Below are 23,473 nucleotides of genomic sequence, written 5' to 3'. Positions count from 1 at the left end.
TCTCATTACTGAATAGAAAGCCTGATAATTTCTATGTATTTATTTGGTATTCTGCTACTTCACTGCAGCTATTAATCATCTCTTTGTTGATTCTCCAAGGTTTTCTTTTCTTTTTTTTTTCTTTTTACAAGGCAGTGGGGTTAAGTGACTTGCCCAAGGTCACATAGCTAAGCAAGTATTAAGTACCTGAGGTCACATTTGAACTCAGTTCCTCCTCACTCCAGGGCTGGTGCTCTATCCCAAGGTTTTCTAAGTACATCATCATGTCTTCAGCAACTAGAAATAACCTTTCTTATTATTTTCTGATTTTTATACTTTTAATTTTGTTTTTTATCTTTTTTCTGTATGTATTTCTAACACTATCTCAAAAATTGAGTCAAATGTCTTTACAAATGAATGCTAATAAATATTTAGAGATAAGTTATTACTTATGCTATTATTATTCTTTTTAATTGATATTTTATTTTCTAGTTACATGTTATGGAAGTTTTTCGACAATCACCCATTTGCATTATAATTTTTCTACCACGCTCCCTTTCCATCCCTCTTCACTTACAGTCTGGTAAAATTTATACAAGTACTTTTGTGTTTAACATATTTACATATTAGTCATTTTGTGTTTGAGGAACTAGGACTAAGGGAAAAGAAAGAAAACCATGGGATAGGAAAGAAAAATATAAGAGAAACTTTTACAAAGTGAACATAGTATCCATTCAGATTTTGTGGGATTTTTTGGTTTTCAGTTTCCTCTGGATGTGAATGGTATTGTCCATAATAGGTCTCCCTGGGTTGTCCTAGATCTCTGAACTGCTGAGAGGAGCTGCATTCAGAATACTATTATTATTCTTAAAAAAAATTACAGAGAATATGTTCTGCAAAACTGATTTCATGAGAAAAACATGGTTCTGAAATCCAAACCAAGAAGAGACAAAGTAGAGAAAAAGACAAAATACCAGGCTCACTGATAACAAAATTCTGAATAAAATCATTGCAAAGAAATTGCAAGGAAAACACAACAATATATTCAGAGAATAATTCACTATGACCAAATTATGCAAGAATGATTCAATATTAGGGAACAATTAGCATAATTATCCATATAAAAACACAAAATAAAAAAACTAATCATTTTAATAAATGCAGGAGAAAGCCATTGACAAAATACAGAACTAATTTATGTGAAAAACAATAAAATGCTTAAGCATGCGAATGCATCTTTTCAACATGACCAACATACATGCATACATATGTATGTGTGTGTATTATAAACCAAGAGCCAGTCGAGAGATAGAAGATACATTCCATCATCAGTCTTTGGAAGTCCTGATAGATCAGAGTTTTAGATAGATTTCTGAGGTCTTTCCAAATTGTTTTCTCCCTCATATTATTGTGATCTTGCTTAAGTTTTTGAGACCACAGACTAGATTCCAGGCAAGTTATAAAGGGATGGGAGAAGGGACTCAATCAAGCACACTTCTGAATATAAGGGGTAACTCCAAGAAGTCCTTAAAACTGAATTTCTTCTTCCCCATTCTCTCATTCTTTCCAGTTGCCTACTTCCTTCATGTGGCACATTCTTTTAATTTTCTTCTTGTAATTACTCACCCTTGTTTAATGGGATGATGAAGGAAGGCCCTTTACTCTAGGTTATCTCTCTTCATCATCTTCCCAGGGTTCCCACAATCATCTGTTACACATCTACTGTATGCCAGGCATCATTTTAGGCTCTTGAGATATAGAAATGAAATTTATAAAAGCATAGATAAAAACAAAGGATCTTTGAAGTCTTTCCCTAATTTTACAGTTGAAAATACTGAGACCAGAGAGGTTAAATTAATTACCTCTAGCCATTCTCTGGATGTATGAGTTTTCTGTTGGGACAGGATTTGAACTCAGGTCTTCCTGACTCCAAATTCAGTGTTCTATCCACTATCTCAAGCTGCTCAGGGACTTCACATTCTGCTAAAGGAACCTGTGTTCAGTTGCATGAAAAAGAGACCCAGTGATGTGAAGAATCTGGTGCAAGCTCACTCAGGAAGAGCTGGGGTTTGAATCCAGGTCTCCTGACTCCAAATAGAGCAGGATTCCTACTGCCCCAAGGGTGGTCAACCTCAATATCTTTCTTATTAATATTTTTCTTAGTTCTGGGTTGAGTTTAATATGAGAATAATGCAGATCACTGCAATCTTTTGTTTATCTTAGTGTCTCTGAGAGACTGTTCTTTCACCAGACTCGTGAGTTTGTCTGAGACTCAGACTGCCCTTTCCTATGTTCTTGTCACATACTGTTTTCTTGATCATTCCTTGTAATATCAGGTACAGATTTTTTTCATAAAATATAGCATTTATTTATGTTTAAAAATTGGAATAGTAAGAGTTTTTCTTAACATTATAAAGAATAGATTTGAAACCACAAGCTAATATCTTATATAATGGAAAAATTTGAAATGAAAAACATTCCCATTAAATAAAAGGGATGCCTACCTTTTCCTCTATTGTTTATAACATTTTTAAAATATATTTTATATATGTGGATGGGGAAGGAGGGAAGAGAGGGGGAAGAAAGGGGGGAAGAGAGGGGGAAGAAAGGGGGAAGAGAGGGGGAAGAAAGGGGGGAGAGAGGGAGAAGGAAAGGGAGAGAGAAAAAAAGGGAGAGAGGGACAGAGAGACAGAGAGAGGATATTATATATTGAATATAATTCTCTCCTTTCAAGATTTGTAAGTTGAATATGTCAGAAATTCTGGAGATGAAATTGGTTACAAGGCTCAATTAGCATTTCATACATATCCAAGACAAGATACATTCTGCATGGCAAGGAGACAGTAAATGCAGCCCAGAGTCCACTTACTAATAGGCAATTGCCACTTCATCTCACTGGCCTTTCATGCCTCCTCCTTTCTTATCTTCTCTGCTCTTTCCCAGGATCCCTTTCTCCTCCAGTATTGCCAAGGCCTACTTGCAAAGCGGTGTACTCATACCCTCCTTTATCCATAGGTCATCCATCTCTAGTTGTCTAAAGCTCACACATTTAGAAATAAAGGAGGTAAAGAGAGACTAAGAGAGAAGATGAGGTGCACACACTCTCTCCTATTCTTCCCCACTTCAGACAACCAAAGACAATGAACAAGAAACAGGATTATAGAATTTCAAACTGAAAAAAAAACTTTAGAGATTAGCCTAACCTCCTGTTTTAAAAGGGGAAGAAACTGAGGCTCACAATTGTAATCACTTGTCCAGCGGAAGTAGTAAGAAGCAAAGGAAGGATTGACACTCAATTCTCTTCTTAGCCTTCAGCATCTTTGATGATGCAATGGGGTGGCAGGGAAAAAGAGAGGGGAGCTGAGCCAAAGGTTTGACTTGGCTACCAAAGAAGCCCAGAGTCCAGTGAAGGATGTGGGATGCCACCATCTGGAAAGACTTTTAGAGTACTTCCAGAGAAAGGCTATATATCCTTGCATCTTCTCTCTGGACTTTCTCAATTCGTGATCTCTTTAGCTACTATGGATCTAATTATCATTTCTATGATGATGATTCCCACATCTATTTATCCAATCCTAATTTCCCTCCTGAACTCCAGTCTCACATTGCCAAGTGTCTACTCGATACCTCAAACCTGGATGCCCTCTAAGCATCTCATATGGAAAATGTCTGAAATAGCACTCATTATGAAGATCATATATAAGGTGTTCAGCTTGGAAATACAAAGGCTTGGTGAGGGTAAGCCAGTTGTCTTCAAGTAATTGAAGGGCAGACACATAGACGAGGAATTAGTTGAATTCTTTTTTTCCTTTTTTTTAAAGGCAATGGGGTTAAGTGATTTGTCCAAGGTCACAAAGCTAAGCAATTATTAAGTGTTTGAGGCTGCATTTGAACTCGGGTCCTCCTGACTCCAGGGCCAGTACACTATCCACTGCGCCACCTAGCTCCCCCAAATTAATTGAATTCAGCTTGGCCTCAATGGGTAGAATATTGGCAAGAGGTAGATTTAATAAAGATAAAAGGGGATTTTCTTTACTATGATTGCTGCTCCCAAATGGAATGAGTAGCTTTAAGAGATAGCGGACTTTAACTGAACATCTTCAAGAAAAGATTAGCTAATACTTCTCAGAGATAGAAAGGAGATTCCTGAATCGGGCAGGTTCTCTTGGGTTTCTTCTGGCTCTTGGCTCTGGTGATTCTGATCCTGAAGCCTTTGAAGAGTGCCTGCTGAATCACAGAATTCTTCTCTTATGAATTCCTTCAAAGTGAGGTCTTCCAAAACTGAAGGCTTAGCCAGAGATGGCAAGCTGCATATCATTCCATGGTCAGGCCTTGTGCCCCCTTGATTAGCCCTTTGGGGCCTTGGGCAGATTGACTCTGGAGTTTCTTGCTAAATTCAATCTTGAACTGAGGGATGGAACTCAGGTTTCCTGGAAAAACCTGGTCTTGGAGACAGGGAAGCCTGTGCTCAAATTGTACCATGGACATGGACAAGGCTGTGACCCTGGTCAAGTCAGTTCACTTCTCTGTGCCTCAATTTCCTAAACTATAAAATGAGAGAATTGGACTTGTTGACTTTTGTCATTTCTTCCACCTCTAAATCTATGATTTATGATCTTCTGTCTACCACTCTGTGCTGTCTGAAACCTACTCCCTCATTCTACAGAGGAAGAAACTGAGGCACAGAGAGATGAAGTTTCTTGTCTAAAGTCACAAAAATGAGTAAAGGATGAGAAAAAGAGGAGGATCATGGATTGTTGGCTGTGGCACTGCAGAGCTTATCAAGGTCTACCATACTCCCACTGAGAAAACAGAGACCCAGAGAGGATGAAATAATCATCCTGCGGAGCCATAGGTGCCTATAAGTACCAGACTCAGGAGCCAAGCTTCCTAGGCTCCTGCCCAGGACTCTTTCTACTATACTGCAGTGCCTGCTGAGTTCCTTTGGTGGCCTAGCCCCTGTCTTTCTGTTCTGGCCTTCTCTCCTTGTCCCACCTGCTCTGCCATGCAGGGGAAACTAATTAACCTTTCCTTCTTTTGTGTTAGGAATACACCATAGACATCTTCTTTGCCCAGAGCTGGTATGACCGCCGCCTCCGCTTCAACAGCACCCTGAAAGCTCTAACTCTAAACAGCAACATGGTAAGCCGAATCTGGATCCCTGACACCTTTTTCCGGAACTCCAAGAGGGCTGACTCACACTGGATCACCAGCCCTAATCAGCTACTGCGCATCTGGAATGATGGAAAAGTTCTCTACACCCTTAGGTATGTAGAGTATTAAAGGATTCTGGGACTGGGACTTGCCAACAGATACCAGTGCAGAGTACTTGGTTTATCTGCCTGACTTGGCTGACCCCTTTTTGTCAATGTGCAGGAGGAAGACCTAGCCTTGGCAGTCTTTCCTAGAGGGAGTTGGGCCAAGGATCGGGCCAGCCCAGGGCCATGACCCAGAGTGAGGACTTTGACTCTGGGGATGGTTGGGGCGGGCCCCAGAAGTATGGAGTGGGAGAAATAATAGGATCTAACTTCAGAACCAATCTTAGAAACCATCTTATTCAGCCTTCTCATATTAGGGGGGAAATGAATGGCTAGACAAGGGAAATCTCTTGTCTAAGCTCCCTCTGGTAACTTTATATAGGTAGCAAGCAGCCAAATCTGCATCTGGATCCTGTTTCTCTGCCTCCTAACTCAGTATTCTTTCCTACTCAGTCAAAGCTCTAAGACATCATGTGAATGATAAGGGCTCTGGTTGATTTCTGAGGTCCTTTCTAGCTAGAACCCTATGAGACAATGATTGTGTCATGCTGGCTAGCTGGATGGATGAATTCTTGGCCTTATAAGTTTGTTTTCTTTTTCTCTCTCTGTCTCTCTGTCTGTCTCCCTCCCACTGTCCAGGCTGACCATAGAGGCTGAATGTCTCCTCAAGCTCCAGAACTTCCCAATGGACACCCATTCCTGCCCTCTCATCTTCTCCAGTTGTAAGTACATTCTGTGGAGTTTCCCAGACCCTACTTCCCATTCTCCCCTTCCCCCCTACCTCCCTACCTTGGCTCCCCTTTCTCTCTTACTGATATCTAGGTCCCTGGGCCTGAGAGCTTTCCTTTTAGTTAGAATTCCAGTTGAGTCACTGTGTCAGCACTGGCCTCTTCCCCTTGTATAGAGTGCAGCATTGACTTCTTCCCAAGTCCTTTAGCATTTTATCACATAGATTGAAGCTGACCTCAGTAGAGAAAGAGCAGCAATTCCCCTCCCCCAATCCCCCCCACCCCATGTGAGCCTGTCTGCCTCGGCTACTAGGGGCTAACACCTCTAGAAACCTATTTACCAAAATGGTAGGAGTCCTAGAGGTGAGATAAGCTCAGTTGGTGGGCCACAGATTCAGTAATGATGATGATGGAGCATTTCTCATGCCTTCAAGTCATTTTCTAATGAGGCCTGTTTCACATCCAGCAATCGATCTCTCTGTATATTTGATACCCATCACTTTAGGGTGACAGCAGGCCAATCGAACTCAAACTTCAGAGGTGGCAGAAAGAACTGAACAGCTAGAGACAGGCAACAAATATCCCTTAGATACCTAGTTGGTGGTTAGGGCCTGCGCTCACCATTGTGGAGGCTCCTCAGATGAGAAAGATGTGTTATGTGCCCTTGGGGGAGGAACATTTAGCTGAGAAGACAAGATTAATGTATAGAGGAAATTGAATAAACAGAGAGAGAGAGAGAGAGAGAGAGAGAGAGAGAGAGAGAGAGAGAGAGAAAAGAAAAGAAAAGAAAAGAAAAGAAAAGAAAAGAAAAGAAAAGAAAAGAAAAGAAAAGAAAAGAAAAGAAAAGAAAAGAGAAGAGAAGAGAAGAGAAGAGGAGAAAGGGCCAGAGGGAGAGAGAGGAAAGGAATGGGGAGAGAGAGAATGAATATATATCAGACACAGCTGGATATGACCTAGAAGTCCTGTGATCTCAGAAGTCAAGTCCAATTCTCCCATTTTACAGAGGAGGAAACAAATGTGCAGAGAAGTTCAGTTACTTGCCCAGGGTCCTATGGGTAGTAAATGGCAGTATCAAGATTCAAACCCAGGTCCTTGGCCTTCATATTAGACATTCTCAGATAGTATAGGAGATTTCAGGGAACAGCATATGCCAAGAACCAAGGAAATGGTTTCATTAGTGAGTGTGGGAGGCTGGGGGATGGAGAGATCACTGGAGCCTGTCTGTGGAAGGTTTCATGGAGACTTCTCTATTTGGTGGAGATGGATAACTTGAAGAATGAGCAGGCCAGTGGAGTTTCCAGATGCTCAGTTTGGGAATGGTAGTGGGGCAGTGGGGGGGAGATTTCTAGGTCTTTTCCCAAATTGGTTGTTAGTCAATGATCAAGGGACCTCTAGTATTAGCTCCCATGACAAGCCTGGATCTAGGTTTAGAACAATTCAACCTCCTTGGAAGGGGAGAAGAGGGGAAATGGCAGGACTCCTAACCTGAGTCCTTAGGGCTTGATCCAAACACTTTCACAGCAGGTTGGCCCTTTTGGGGACCAGGACCTAGGAAAGGAGTAGCCAAACTTGACTGCTCCTACTATCATGGTTTTTACTAAGGTTGCTGTAGTGATCCCTTACACACATACACAAATATACACATACACGTGATCCAGAGTTCTCCTGGGGTGTTTTGGCTGAAAGTTACCAAAAAGAAAGCATAGTGAGTTTGAGGATGACAAAGTGCTCACTAGCCAAAGACAGGTCCAACAGTGGGATAATAGAGTGCAAATCCCATTAACAGAGCCAAGCCAGGGACTATCTATTGAATTTGAAGGATAACTTCAATTTTCCTGGGCTCAGCTCTTCTGCTTCACTCTTGAAGAAATGATATTAAAAACCCAATTTCCAAGTTGTGGAATTACCCTAACTTTAAGTCAAAAAAGTTAAGGAATTGTGAAAAGGGCAATGATTTGGATTTAGAGGACCTGAGTTCAAATCTAGAGTCAGAGAGTAAGTAGCTGTTATTTAACCATGAAGGCCTTGGTTTCCTTTTCTATAAAATAGGACCTGTGCTCCTTGCACAAACTGTAAAATGCTCTAGAAGCAAATTCCAGCACCATGATGTATTTTCAAGACTATGGCAAAAAGTCTCTGAGATATTTGGAAAATGGTGGGTTCCCTCCTGGACCATGTACATATGACAGTTCTCACTTGGTTTCCCAGACTACAGAGGGTCAAACAAATAAGCAGATTCCATTCAAACAAGCCTCTCAGGGCTATGGTCTTTAGCCTCTTTCTGGGCTTGCCCATTTTCCAGATGGTTATCCTGCTGAAGAGATCGTTTACCGTTGGAGGCGCTACTCTATTGAAGTATCTGACCAGCGCTCCTGGAGGCTCTACCAGTTTGACTTTACGGGACTGCGGAATACATCTGAAGTGCTTCGGACTGGTGCTGGTAAGGGTATTTGATAGAATAAAGTGTAGTCGATAGTGGAGAGAAACAAGGGCAAGTTAGGGCTAAGAGAAGCTAACATTGGGGAATGGGAGGTGACGGGAAACCACCCACCAGTGAATACCCCAGAAGTGAACTGAAAGGCAACATAGTCAGACCTGGACATTAGGAAGATTACTCTCGAAGTCATGTCAAGGATCAATTGAAGTGCAATCAGGAGAGACTTGAGACAGAAAGGCAAAACGGGAGACTGTTACAAGAACCTGAATTGGAGTTATAGCAGTGTAAATAGAGAGAAGGGGACATCAAAGACAGACATGGTAGAAACAAAAATTAACTGACTGGAATGAGCTGGGGCAAGTGAGTGTGAGGAGTCACTGAGATTGTGAACCTAGATGATTGGAAAGATGATGGGCAGAAACGGGATTCTAATCCAGGTATGCTAACTCCAGATCCAGTCTTCCTTATACTGTGCCACTCTGGAGGAAAACATTAGCCAAGGAAGGCAAAGATACAAGGACATCTACCATGAGTAGAAACCAAGTGTATGTTTAGTATCTGCTAAAAATCTGAAGACTGGTTTCTTATTCAAAACTATATCTAATGAGCTATGTATGGTTCCCAAGCTTTCAGTCAGAATCCTAGTCTGGCAGGAAATAAGCTATTTACCAGTTACCAGGAAGCCAGATCAGCGACGCTTCCTACTGTCTACACCATTTATGATTTATTCATAGTCACTTGGCTTTTTTGACCACCCAGGAAGTACCAAGTGTAGGTACTGAATTGGCTTCCTTCCCCAGTCCCCAAAGAAGGATTTCCATCTTTCAACTTTTCTTAGCAAAGGAAAAAAAAATCCCTCTCTGGCCCCAGAAGAAACCAAGTATAAATAGAAAAGGTCGATGGGGTAATAAATCTATCTGTAGCAAGAAAATATTAACTTGGCAGAGAAACAGCCCCAAACCAATGAGTTACTAGCTGCGAAAAGATTGCTATTAAGGTGGGATGTGTTAAATTGTATGAACCTGTGATGCAGAGATAAGAATCTGTGAAATCAGAGCAGCTGAGTTGTCCTTGGAGTACAGAAGAGCTATCTCAGAGGATAGAAATGGAAGGAGAGTGTTGGAAGCCTGGAGTCCCCCAAACCACAAACTGGAGGCACTGCAACCCTGATTGCCCATAAAAATAGAGAGGAAACAACCAGAAGAGCTCAGCCAGCACTCCCAAGTCATGACTCAGGCAATACTTCTTATCCTAAATTAAGTTGAGACACCAGGACAGGTAGTCAAAAGAACAGACTTAACACCTTAGTTCTGGGGAAAATTGAGTCTTTCTATGCCCATCTTGGCAAGAGAGAGTTGGATGATAATGAAGATTGATGTAAAGTTCTGCAGTCATAGAATTTTGAAGTTACAAACCCCAAAAAGAATCCTTACTGCAGTATACCAAAAGGTGGTCATCCCTCCTCAACTTGAAGACATTCAAGAAAGAGAAACCAACTCCTCTCCTCCAAGATAGCCCACCCATTCCACACTGGGCCAAGTATCCTTGTTAGAAAATCATTTCCATTATTTCAAGCCTTAATTTGCTCCTTTGCAACTTGCCACCATTGCTCCTGGGTCTGGTCTTCTAGAACCTACCAGAACCCATCTAATCTTTCTTTCACATGACCATCTTTCAAGTTCATGAGGTCAGACGTGATGTTCGAGTATCAGCCTCTTTTTCACCAAATTAAAAATTTCTGTTTCTTTCAACTGATCCCATTATATAACCTGGTTGCCCTTCTCGGCATATTCTCTACCTATACTCACATAATTCCAAACTGAATATAATAATCCTAGTGTAGTAATGTAGGACTATTGCAGAAGACAGTGGGACCATCACCTCTTATTCCTGGATGCTCTGTCTTACTTAAATGTAGCCCCAAATCCCATTGCTGTGTCAGTCTCCACATCATACTGGATGTTAAGGATGCAGTTGTGTATCTCCTCCAATGAAAAGGTAGTTCCACGGTGGTAGGTAAGCATGGGAGAGACATTCTGATCAGAACCAAGATCCATGTGCAATTCTCTGTGTACTTTTTAAATACAATTGGCTTGGCCCTGGACTCTCTTGGAAGCTCAGACTAGGATAGTTTTCTGTTAATGAAATTAAATTCACCCATGAAAAAGTGTCAGTCAGGTTAAATGTGGAGGAATTGGGGCAACTGATCAAGATCCTACATATTTCTCCCTGACAATGAAAGAATATGGTTTTCTCTCCTTCTTAGAAGGTTGATAGTGCATAGACAATAGGAAATCTTTTGAGAGGACCATGTCCAAATTCTCCAAACGATGGACAAGATACTCTTCTCTCTAGAACAGCTCTTACCTGCCCCAAATAGCTTCCCCTCCTCTGGGCTTTAACATACTTCTCTGTAAAAAATGAGGAAGTGGGAGTACATGATCTTTTGGCTCCCTTCCAGCTCTGAAATTCCAGGGATATATGAAATTATGAATCTATAGTCTATGGAATCAATAGTGACTGAAGTCAAGGATCAAGCTGGATTCAAATCTGCAGCCAGAAACTCAGACATCTGGGACAAATCTGCTTGTAAGAGTGAGGTCTGAGCCAAATATAGCAAAAGGAGGGGATGTCTATTACTGCTGTACTGCAACGCCACTTTGTCCTCCTACAGGGTGGGCCTACCTTCCCCTTCAAACCACCTCATGAAGATAGTGTTCTCCAGATAACTTCAGGAAGCATAGCCCTTTCTTGATGTTAGTCCCTAAGACATAACATCAGCTTTCATACCCTGATTCTGGCTCTGGTTGCATTATCTTGAAACCTGCATATTCAAATGAAGTAGATTTAAATGGCAGACTGGATTTTTTACCTTTCATTCTGCAGTTCTGAGTTACACAGATATAGCCTTGGAGTTTGCAGGCTTCATTTCTCAGCTCAGACTCTAGAACCAGTCTATTATGCCATCCGCTTTGCCTGGAGACCAGCTGGCTAGGGTATCTTAAGCATATGCTCAAACATCAGTAAACAGAGAATTCTGCCAACAGTTAGAGACAGAGCGGCAGAGAGGGATGGAGGAGAAAGAGGAAGAGAGGAGGGAGAGGGAGCAAAAGGAAAAGAGGAAAAGGAAAGAAGAAAGTAGAAAAAGAAGAGGAAGAAGAAGTAGGAGAGGGAAGAAGAGAAAGAGGAGGAGGAAGTTCTCAGCTTAATCCAAAGGACAAAGCAACTGGGACCAAACAAGGAACAATGGGATTGCTAGGAAAGCCTTGAGAACAATCAACAGACCAAAACTGCGACACAGTCAAGTTCTATTAGAGAAGGATTTGGGTCCTTCTACCAAGGAAGCCTGGAGGGCAAAGAGAGCCGAGTTAAAGAAAGCAATGTGGGGAATGGGGGTGGGGGAAGATTATGGAAAGGACTCATGATTAGGAGATAGGAGACCTAGGTGTGAGACCAAGATAACACATCTGGCTACGTGACATTTCTGATCCCAGGGAAAGGAAATGATGGATGATGGTGGTGGTGGTGGCCACTACCTCAAAAATGAACAGGACTAAAGTTGAGGTCAATCATTTCACTTTAACAAACTCTTTGTGTCTCCCAGGTGATTACATGGTTATGACTGTTTCTTTTGACCTAAGCCGGCGGATGGGCTACTTTGCCATTCAGACCTACATCCCTTGCATCTTGACTGTGGTGCTCTCCTGGGTTTCCTTTTGGATCAAGAGAGACTCCACCCCAGCTAGGACCTCCTTGGGTAAGTTGGATTACCTTGAGCATCCAGTCTACCATATGACTACAGTTTAGCTTCTTTATGGGGGAAAAAAGGTTAGTCATCTAATTGGGGTGTTGCTGGGAGTGAGAAGAGTGGCTTGGGACTCTAGAGAACTGGGTCCTAGACCCAACTCTACTATGTTAGTGTGACCTTACCCACTACAAGCCTCAGTGGCTCCATTTGTAAAATGAAGTAGCTGAACTCAATGTTTTCTAAAAGCCTTTCCAGCAAGAACAGTCAAGGATTCCATACTTCATTCATTGGCATCCCACTTGAACATTGTAGGTAAAGTTCAATCTACCATGAAGGTAATGTCTAGGGCTGAAGAGCTCAGGGTGGGATGATAGGGGAGGTTATGGTTCAAGGAAAAAGTAGTATCCATAATGATATTTTCTTGACATTAGATAATTGTTTAGTATGGCAATTTGAAATCCAAATTAATTTCTTCATTTTTATTATTTATTCCATGACCATTCTCCATTTACATAAGTAAAAATTATCTGAACTTTTAAGTTAGTTCAGATTGCTACAACATGGTGTTGCTGAAGTCAAAGATGTTGTAGATGAATCCTCATGCAGGCCAATGAGCTATAAACTCATCCTTGCCTCAGATAGTTTACATTAGCAAGTACGTGTATGATATGAAGGTCCTTTGTTTAAACTATTTCTTTTAATTCTGAGTACGTTTATTTCATGGAGTGAGTGCATGGAGTAAAATAGTTACAAGAGAAAGAGAACAAAGGGTATTGAGCAAGAGGTGAATATGAGAGAATGTGGGAGGATGAGTGTCCAGGCATGGATCCCTGGAATAGACCTTTGCCAATTAAGGTCTTTGAGTGTGGACTCTAGGAATGATTCTGGTTTTAATGAGTGAATTGGTCTTTGAATTGTGGGTCCATGGGAAGAATGTGTTTTGGGGTCAGGCAGAGAAAAGGCTTCTGCCTGTGTAGCCTTCTAGAAAAGCTGTGCAGCCATAGGTCCTAGTCCTGAGCCCAGAGAAGGGTGCAACAATTTGGGAAGCAGTGACAAGAGAGCCCTTCTGGATGTTGGGCATATGAATGGCCCGATTCTGAACCCCCAAGTAATTTCTACAGAAGGAAAAAGAGTCAATGCAAGTGGTAAAGTAGTGGGAGGGACTGTCACAGCAGGAGAAATGGATAAAGTGTTGTCTCCGGATATCATTAATCAATTATTAAGCACTTACTATGTTCTAGGAACTAGACTAGACAAGAAATAAAATAATGTGTTTCATAATTCTTCCAAGTTCATGCAAATAAGTATAGATGTGTAGCTCTCTCACACAAATACACACACACACACACACACACACACACACACACACACAATCCATCTATACCCCTAACTCAACTATAGGATGCTCACCGTTCTTCCCCACCCAGACTGATTTTCTGGGATGAATCTCTAGATTTGGCAGTTTCAGAAATGGTTCAGAACAACACATCACATGGAGTTGTAACATTTGTATCACATGGGATCTCTGATCCTCACATGGATCCTTTCTTCCACACCAACACCAGGCTTTCCCTTTTGACTGGTGCAGCAATATCAGATGTATACCTTCATGCTGCTACCATTGTCCCCTGCCTCCTGTGGCAATGGAAATTGCCTGCAATCATCACACTTGGCTAATTGGTTGCTCCACATTTTCTCCAAGAACCTACTGCCTCCTTCCTCCATTCATTGCCATGGTGACCAACCAAAAACCTGGGGCAGGTGGATAGGGCTGACAGAATAATTCTCTTACAGATGCCTTGTGAAAGCAGAAATTTGGGCAGAAGCCCAAAGGGTCAGGGGTAGAGGGATACTGGAAAGAAGAGAATATTGGTGGAATGAGGCACAGTGGGACCTTCTTCAGAGGGACCCATGTCCCATGTGAAGATGGGAAAGCTCTGAGTTCATTTCCTTTTTGTGGGTACCAACCTTCTCAACCATCCCAAGGACTCCAAACTCTTGACTGAGGCCACCTAGATCTTTCCTCTCTAGTCAATCCGTTGGGAAGTTCCAGGGATTGAAGGAGGGATAACAACCTGAGTTATGACTGTAGTCAAAGAAAACTGGAGAGCTAGAAGATGAGGTCTAAGGCCAGAATAGTGAGACTATTTCATGAGAACAAAGCAAAGAGAGGGAATGGACATGGAAACCAGGAGGGCAGTGAACAGGGAAGCAGGTCAGGAGGATCAAGGTGGTGGAGGGGAATACCCACTTCTCCCAACCCTGGCAACCTCTAAGCCCCTCACTGAGGACCTTGGCCAAGGTTGTTCCATCTCTAAATCTCATTTCCCTTCTCTGAAAAATGGTGGAGACATCTGAGATGTACAGGAGAAAGAATACTGCATATAAAATCAGGGGTCCCTAGTGGAAATCCTGGTCTATAGCTGACTGCTGCGAGACCTTGGGCAAATCATTTCGTTTGGCACACTTTGTCTTTATTATATTATTATTATTATTAATAAGTTATTTCTCTAGTCCTTTAAGGCTCAAAAATCACTAAACTATGCTATCACATTGGATCCTTGCAACAATCCTGTTAGGCATGATTACTATCTCCATTTAAAGATGAATAAAGTGAGGCTCAGAGATGTTAAGGAGTGGAGCTTCAACTAGAAACATTCATTTAGTGCTGGGAACAAGATTCTCCTTTCAACTTACTCTCTCTCAACTCTTCCCTGCCTTTACCAACAGCTTTTCTCTTCCAAACTTTGTGTCTAGGTGACATAGGAAATTGTAGCCCCAGTTTCAGACTCTGCCAGTTACCCCCACCCTAGTATTCCATTTGTGCCTCTCAGCACCCTAACAATGATCTCCCATTTTAGCCTGACAAAGTCAAAGATGGTTGAATTGTAGAGTTAATGTTGATAGGGAAACCACCGTACAGCTCTATTGACTTTAAACGTGAGGAAAGTGAGGCCCAGAGAGATAAGGCAGGGGATCTCTGTCCTCTGTGAAAAGAAGAGGGGTCCATTGCTGTGAGGGGGTTTCTATATCCACATTGCGTTCTCATTAACCTCCTGCATTCTCTCCAAAGACTTGTTCCTGATGTTCTCCCAGATGAACATCATTGTTTTGAGTGATTGTAGCAGAAAGGTAGTAGTTATGGACACAGAATGCCTGGGTTCAAATCCCACTTCTGATACGTACTAACCAGGTCAGCCTAAAGAAGTGATTTGGGGCCTCATCTCTAAAGTGGAGATACAACTAGCTACCTACCTCACAGTGAAAGTACTTTGCAAAGCTGAAAGCACTGTAGAAATATGAATTATTCTTAGTTTCGATGACTTTTCCCAGCCTGTAATAAGTAATAGGTTTGGGAAGCAAGGTGAACTGGTATGCCCATGCTGTGGTGTCAAAAAAAATCAGTTTCAAAATACGAGATGGGACAGGCATGGCCAGACTGAAACTCATCTGAAAAGAATTGGGGGGCTTTAGTAGACCACAAGCTCACTACATGTCAGTGGTGCAATATGGCAGCCGAAACAATAATGTGATCTTAGGTTGCACTAAGAAAGGCAGAGCTTCCAGGTCAAAGGAGACAGGAGAAGCCATCAGCTCAATAAATGTAATGGGTTGTCTTGAAATGTATCAAGCTCCTTCTTATTGGATGTCTTCAAGATCCACTTAGGGTTACTACTGAAGATATTCTGGTTCAGATATGGGTTGGCCTAGATGACGTCTTAGGTCCCTTACATCTTTGCCATTCCAGGATTTTGTGACTGTTAGTTCTTCTGTACTCTAAGAGTGATAGAAGACCATGGATTGTTAGGGAAGGAAGAGTATCCCTGGCAGCCTTGGTACAAAGGACTTCCTTGTATTCATCTGTACTCTGCCTCCTTGGAAACCCCTGTTCTGTCCTCTAGGGCCAAGCAGAATCTGCCTATTTGAAGAGGCTCGTGATGGATTGTATGTTCCAGTTTTGTGGGCAGAGGACACTCCTTTAATGTTCACTGTGCTAGCATGGGCAAGATGTCCCAATTTCCCCCTCTATAAAATGAAATGGCTAAACTGGATGTTTTCTAAGGTCCTCTGATTCACAACTCTTAAGGAGAAGGAAACTGAGATCCAGATTCCCTTAAGGCCACACTAGTGGGGTCAATATCAGAGCCAGGCTTCAAATGCATGTCTTCAGACTTCCAGTGTATTAATCTATTCACCACACCATTCTTCCCTTCTCCTTTTGAATGTACAATCATCCCTTGAACTATGTTGACACGAGAGCATTACCGGACTGCATAGCCAACTTTCTTAAGAATTGCCCCACCTCTAAGCTTAGCACTGGATGGGGGGGGGGCAGGCCAAGCCAGGCTTCTTCCCCATTGAATGACTTGGTTTCCATTTGCTCACTAAGCCCTATTGAAGGAAATATCCTTTCCTATGAACTGCCACTGACATTATTCCTCCTGGCCTTTCAGGGATCACCACTGTACTCACCATGACCACCCTGAGCACCATTTCCCGAAAGCACCTCCCCCGTGTCTCCTATGTAACCGCCATGGACCTCTTTGTCTCAGTGTGCTTCATCTTCGTTTTTGCCGCCCTGATAGAGTATGCCACACTCAACTATTTGGTAGGGAACAGGAGGCTGCTGGCGGGTAGCGGCAACCGACGATCCAGGCCAGTAAGTTGATTGCCTTGGGTAGCTGGGTAGGGGAGGCGGAGGGGGAGAGGTTGGGTGAGAAACAGGCGTCTCCACCTATCTCAGGGATCTAGCCCACTCTGAGGGAGTTCTCCCAATACCTCCATCCATCTCATAACCATCCCTCTGGACAATGCCTACAGCCTGAAAGTAGGGGAAGAGGGTAGTGGCATCATATCTTCTGGTGGGGAACACTAGAGAGAGGCTGATAAATATCTGAATTCGTTGTCTCTGGAATAGGGTTACATGCCTATTCGAAATTCTTAAAGCCCAGCTATCCACAATTCACCTCAGAATTAGAGGTGATAGATTTACCCTCAGTGGAGGCCTGGAAGCAGAGCTGGGTTAAGATGGGAATTCCCTTTTGAGCTGAACAATCTGACTATCTAGAGCCCCCTAAACTCTGACATTCTGGGAAAATGAGGGAGTGGAATGTCAAGTTTCTGGCTCTGAGCCTCAATTTCTCTGAGACTCCAGCTCCTCCTTAGGAACAAATCCACCAGAAGAGGACTTTGGCCCCAGGGGCTTCTCCTCTTCTCGAATGTTGATCTCCAGCCCTGAAGAGCCTTGGATCTTGCTTTCAGGTCTTGTCAGGACCCTCTACAGAAGAACCCTTGCCAGCCCTGCTGGCAAGTTACACAACTGGCAATCCCTGAAAGCTGAGCAAACTGAATAGAGAAACGTTAAAGAATGTGCCCAAAGTTTGGTCAAAACCAGATTTTTTAGCTCCCAAGGAAACTCACCTCTAATAAATCCCATCAAAATCCCCCTTAAGGATCTCTTAATTCCAAGCAATTCCTAATTCACCCCCTTCAGAATGAGAGTGACTTCTTACTGGTCTCTACTAGACCCTGGAGAGAATGAGGATTCCAGGTTTGTGTGTCGATTGCTTTAGTAAAAGAATGGTCTTTTGCTACTGACTCAGAATCTAGTCCATCTAGTCTCAGAGAAGGCAGAAGAGAAGGGATGCCTCATTTAACCCTTCTCATTCCTCCTCAAAGTCTCTTCTCCACCCACTCCCACTTGATGGATAGAGAATCTGAAATGCAGAGGAGATAAATGACTCCCTCCAGGTCACATAGATAATCAGTGGTGGCTAAGGGACTAGGAACATTCAAAGCTTAGGAAACTTAACTGATTCCTTCTTTTCTCTGTCATTTGTTTGATTTCAGCGTCCTGCCAGCACCATGGTCAGTGCCAGTGCCAGGGCCAGCCCAAGGGCCAGTCCCATTGCCAGTGCCAGTCTTAGTACCACTCTTGGTACCAACCTCAGTGCCAGCCCTGGACCAAGACTTTGTGCCAGTGTTGGTGCTGGTGCCAGTCTTGGTGCCAGTCTTGGTGCCAGTGCCCCTTTTGGCACTGGTCCTGCTGCCACTTTTGGCGCTGGTCCTGGTGTTGCTTTTGGCGCTGGTCCTAGTGCCGCTTTTGGTCCTGCGGCCACTTTTAGTCCTGCGGCCACTTTTAGTCCTGCGGCCACTTTTGGACCTGCGGCCACATTTGGTGCTAGTCCTAGTGCCACTTTTGGTGCTGGTGCCACTTTTGGAGCTAGTCCTGGTGCCACTTTTGGTGCCAGTCCTAGCCCCACTTTTGGTGCCGGTGCCACTTTGGGTGCTGGTCCTAGTCCCACTTTTGGTACTAGCACTGGTGCTAGTGTCAGTGGCATGCCCGCCTTCACTGCCATCACCATCACCAGCAGCATGCCCTGGGTCCCGGATAGAGTAGAGGAAGAAGAGGACGAGGAGGAGGAGGAAGAAGAGGAAGAGCAGGAAGAGAATACTTGCTGCCCAGGGAAGGAGTGCCAGCAGTTTTTCTGCTGCATTGAAGATTGCCAGAGAGGCACCTGGAGGGAGGGCCGTGTCCGCATCCACATCTCCCGCCTGGATACCTACTCTCGTGTCTTCTTTCCCACGGCGTTCCTGCTGTTCAACATTGTGTATTGGATCGCCTATCTGTATCTCTAAATGCCCTGGTTCCATGGGGAGAGGCCACCGATGATGATCTGGAGGGGCCCCCCAATCATGGCTAAGGGGAAAAAGAAGCAGCTGGAAATGTTGTTGTCTTGTATCTTTTTTGCTGTTCCCCAGCTAACCCTTCCTGGATCTTGCTTTTGCTTGATCTCGACTCTGCCTCCTTGTCCCCTGGGACACCTCTTCAGAAGGCTCCTTGGCTCCCTGTCCCCTCCACCTTGATATAGACTGATAGAACCTTGGACAAGTCCCAGGTACCTTACCTGATCTGGAGTGAGGATCTGGAAGTGGATTCTAATTCTCCTACTTACTACCTGTGTGACCTTGGGCAAGTCATTTCACCTCCTCTGCCTCAATTTCCTCTTCTGTAAAATTAGGGAATGGGATTAGATAACGTTTGATCTTTGAATCTGTCAAATAAAGGCCTTGGTCTAGGTCACTGGACCATAGATTTTTGAGATAGAAGAAACCTCAGAGGTCATCTAGTTCAGTCCCCTCCATTCTACAGAGGAAAAAATGAAGGCCCAAAGAGGAGAAGGGCCTGCCCAAAGTTACACAAGTAGTAAGTGACAGAGATTCAGCCCTTCTTGTTCCTCTAACTCCAAATCCATCCCAATCCCCACTGCCCCACTATATCCCTGAGTGAGCCCCAGAGTCCCTACCTGTTTAGACAGTCTACCATCCTGGAGTTACAAGTGACCAGAGGCAGAGAGGAGTCTGGAGAAGGGCCTCCAAAGAATTCTGAAGCAAGGAAGCCAGGAGAAACTGCATTCACAGTTGCTTTGAGATGATCACATTGCTTTATTTCTAAGGCCAAAAGGCAAGAAGGTGGTACTGAGGCAAGTCACTGGTTCTCACTGAGTGTTAAATTAAAGGGTTCAGTCCTAACCTAGGATTTTCCAGAATAATTATTTGCTCCCTGAACTATGTTCCTAAAACAACCCATATACACAGTCATGAGGATTCGAAATTCTTAAAGCCCAGCTACCCACAATTCATTCCAGAATTAAGCAGTAGGGGGCTTCTGTCCTGCTAAAATTGATCTGTCAGCAGCTAGCTTGGCCATTAAGGCACAGCATATCCCAAAAGGACCTTCATTCCTGGCTTCACTCTCAGGGGACTAGGTAAATCCTACACCCTGTTAGATAGCTGGCTTTCCTGGCCCCATTTATCATTCCATCTGATCAAGTTGAGAGGAGGTTACCTGACACATAGCTAAAAGGAAATTTAGAGACCTTATACATTGTCTTGCCCAATTCCAAAATTTTCCAGACAAGGAAACTAAAGTTCAAAGAGGTTCTATGATTTTTCCAAGGCCACACAGTAGTAGATCTGAGTTGGTTCACGTACTGTTGATGGTGTGGCTACTCCTGCTTCCAATCCTCCCTTCCCCTGTCCTGCTTACCCTCCCAAGTCCCAGAGGCAGATTGTGGGCCTTTGAGGATGTGAACCTTTCCAGAATCCCTTGCATAGGGTCAATGTCCATCCCTCATTAGACAGATCCAAACCCTATCTACTCAGAAGTCTCTCTGTCCCATCCACCAGCCCAGTCCAGCTGTGTAAACTACTGCTGATGTTTTCTCAATTTTTCCTTCTAGATCAACTTCTTGTCTTCTCCCATTGGGCACCCTTAGCACCCTAGTGCCATAAGCCCTGGGTATTGCAAGTCACTTGCAATTTCCCTAAACTCCTAGCACCAATCCCTGTCCCACAACCAAACACAGCACATAATTTGGTCTCCAGCACCACATATCACTCAGCTTTCTCTTCAGGGGCAGAATGACATGAACACCTTAGATCCTTTCCATCATGGAGCTCACCCTGCTTTCCCAGGTGCCTCCACCTATATGATCTCCTTTGAGTCTCTCCCTCTGAGAGTCAGGAAAAGGATCATTCTCCCATTTTTCTAGGCAAAACACTAAGGTCAGATGAGAGAAGGCAACATAGTTGAGCCGATGGTTCATGAAGTCAATGGCACTGTGGGTGCATGCAAGTATCTTCCATAATTTGCAATGCCTTAGGATGGTGTGGACACCACAGGAGCCTATTGTCATGCTTCTGAGACAGGCAACAGGGTCTGGCATCTGGAGAGTTCATGAGTTCAGTCAGCAGTCATTTCAGTTCCTAGTTTGAGGCATGGAGATCTTCAGCTGCCCCAAACCACTAATCTGCTTACTGAGGCACAATGAGGTTCCCATTTCAACCCTAGCCAGGGCACAGACCAAGTCCAGCCCTTGTATAGTACTTCTGCCAAGGAAGGGATGCTGTGGTTGACAAAGACCTCATCAAGTCTTACAAGGGTCCAAATTGCAGCTATGTGTACAGCAGTTACCCAGATAGCCTCCTCTGACTCTGGGGCCCCCAGCAGTGACCTTGAATGATCCCTAATGCTTATAAGCTGTGAAAGAAATGTATTGGTGTATTTATGTTGTTGTAATGGGGTGGGGGGTGGGGGGTGGGCAAAGAGACCAGTCTGCTTTCTTATAACTAAATAAATCCAGGGCAAAATATTAAATGTTATTGAAGAATGCACTAAAGGTGTCCAATGTGTGTTTGCTTCTGCGACACAGGGCCATGTTTGTGTTTGAAATCTGAGGAAAATAGTCTGGGTCATTCCTGTCCTAATCCACAGTTCTGTTCCCTACCCCCATCTCTTAAAGTCACATTCCCAGGGACCTTCACTCATCTGAGAGTGGGGAATCTCGAAAAGGGAGAAGCCAAGAGCATAGTAGCACTTAAGTCCCCCTCCTCCCCCAATGCAATGGGCTTCACCCTCTCCTTCAGCACTTTCCCAAGGCTTTTGACTTTGCCCAGCCAACTGGAGGCTCCCCTGTTCTCCCAGCACTCCCCTCCTCTGACCTATTGAGGATTTTAGATATGAAATTTTCAGTGTTCAGGGCAGGACCTCACAGTGGCAGTATACATTGTCCCACAGTATGGAAAAGGGAAGCAATGGAATAAGACAAGGTGGGAAGGGGAGCAAACGGGAGAAGAAACTACATAAAGAATAAAACAAGGCATCTGGGATGTTCCAAACTTTGCTGAGCTTGGCTCAGTCCACTCTATTCCCTGCCAAAAGAAAAGAGCCATTTAGGAACATAATACAGATGGTGTTCTGGGGAATTCCATGTGGAAAACTATTGGGTCTGGGTCTGACCCATAATGCCACCTCAGTTATCCATTTGCCATGTATCTGCCAGTCTCGTCTAGCTTGAATTTTGCCAAAAACCCAGAAAGAAGTGAAAAAGGCCTCTGAGGAGCTAAGAGAGAAGTTGGAAAATCCACATATTGGAGTTCATACACTTTACTCAGAGGGGAGATACCTTCAGCCTCTCCCTCAGAACCGAATTATTTTTATTTTGCATACAGTTCTAATAAGCAGCTTTATCATCTGGTAACCCCTTCATATCAGAATTAAAGCATTATATTATAAGGTAAAGAAGACTATCACACTGAAAATGATCAGAAAATGAAGTCTCACAGAGAGGAAACAGGAAATTTATAAAGAGTCCTCACAATGACTCACCAAATCCAATGCTCTAGGAATATATTGCAGAAGAGAAAATGGCTCCCCATACCTCACTGTGCCCTGACATCACCCAGGAAAATGCTCACAATGAGAAGGCCAATCACCAAAAAAGCTTCAGTTATATTCGGTATCCTCTGTTTAAGACTTGTGATCTAACTCTCTACCAAGATTTCAATCCCCAGTGGTTAAAATGATAATAATATTAATAAGAAGTCAAAAGAGAACAATTTTCTTATGCAAAGTCCTAAGACATAGTCAGAAATTCAAATGTATGATTCTCCTCCTTTAATAGCCATAAATGAGTGGTTACCATATGGGGAGATGTTGCATGGATTCACATCTATGATCTCTGTGGTGTATCTGTGACTCCACTGGCAAGACTCTCTTGGTCCTGTGTTCTAATACAAGAGAGCATACTCCCAGCTGAGGGATGCATCAAGATAGAAGCTAACAGTCTGTAAATAGTCAATAATCTTTTCCCATATGTCCCTCATCCCCCATTGCAGTCAGATCTGAATCCTTGAGAGTTGGTTCATCATAGATAAGAATGTCTCTCTGTGTTGAGAGATCTACTACCTGAGAGGATGGATGGGGAGAGAGAGGATAGAGAGGATGGCTATAACCTTGTCTTTAAGACAAAAGATCATATGGAAAGGAGACTCAATATCTCTCACATTGACCGAGGTTGCATTTATGTTGCCAAGTATTTTCTCTATCCTTAGGTCAAGTGCCAGGCAGATTCCCAGGTTCAGCTGGTATGTTCAGGTCCAGGGAAGTTGCAATGGCTCCTGGAACAGGACTATTTTAACAACAATAGGAAACTTCTGGTGTGGAAACTCTCTCTAGTAACACAGATCAGATTTCAGTCTGTCTTTGATTTGGCAGATAAATCCTTGGGAGTCCAAGAGAAACTCTCAAAGGCCAATAAATCCCGGGCAGGTGGGCAATTCAGACAACACTTGATATCCATTTTAATAAGAATCAGGGAGAGGCAGGTGCATTTGATCCTCAGAGAATTCCCAGACCTTGTTTTATTGATTTTACCTTCTCCAAAAGCTTTTCATGGGGCCAGAGGTGATCCTGGGGAATCAAACCGATTGGTTTTTGGATCAGCAGTGCTAATGAGCAATGAATTTGCTGATGATCTGT

General features: G+C 43.4%; 1 protein-coding gene across 1 annotated transcript in view; it reads left to right on the top strand.

The window, feature by feature from the left end:
* Window positions 1–21,209, top strand: part of GABRE (gamma-aminobutyric acid type A receptor subunit epsilon) — a 61,641-nt gene extending 40,432 nt beyond the window's left edge. Inside the window, exons 4-9 of the mRNA XM_074199884.1 lie at window positions 5,026–5,246; window positions 5,877–5,959; window positions 8,268–8,405; window positions 12,007–12,159; window positions 16,605–16,810; window positions 18,001–21,209. Of these exons, the coding sequence (XP_074055985.1) occupies window positions 5,026–5,246; window positions 5,877–5,959; window positions 8,268–8,405; window positions 12,007–12,159; window positions 16,605–16,810; window positions 18,001–18,789 (1,590 nt within the window). The 3' untranslated portion in view covers window positions 18,790–21,209. The remainder of the gene's footprint in view (window positions 1–5,025; window positions 5,247–5,876; window positions 5,960–8,267; window positions 8,406–12,006; window positions 12,160–16,604; window positions 16,811–18,000) is intronic.
* Window positions 21,210–23,473: the final 2,264 nt, after the last annotated feature.

This window comes from Macrotis lagotis, chromosome X (assembly GCF_037893015.1).
Source record: "Macrotis lagotis isolate mMagLag1 chromosome X, bilby.v1.9.chrom.fasta, whole genome shotgun sequence".
Classification (NCBI taxonomy): domain Eukaryota; kingdom Metazoa; phylum Chordata; class Mammalia; order Peramelemorphia; family Peramelidae; genus Macrotis; species Macrotis lagotis.
The sequence above is the reverse complement of the archived record's forward strand: the minus strand, read 5'-3'. Positions and strand labels throughout refer to the sequence as shown.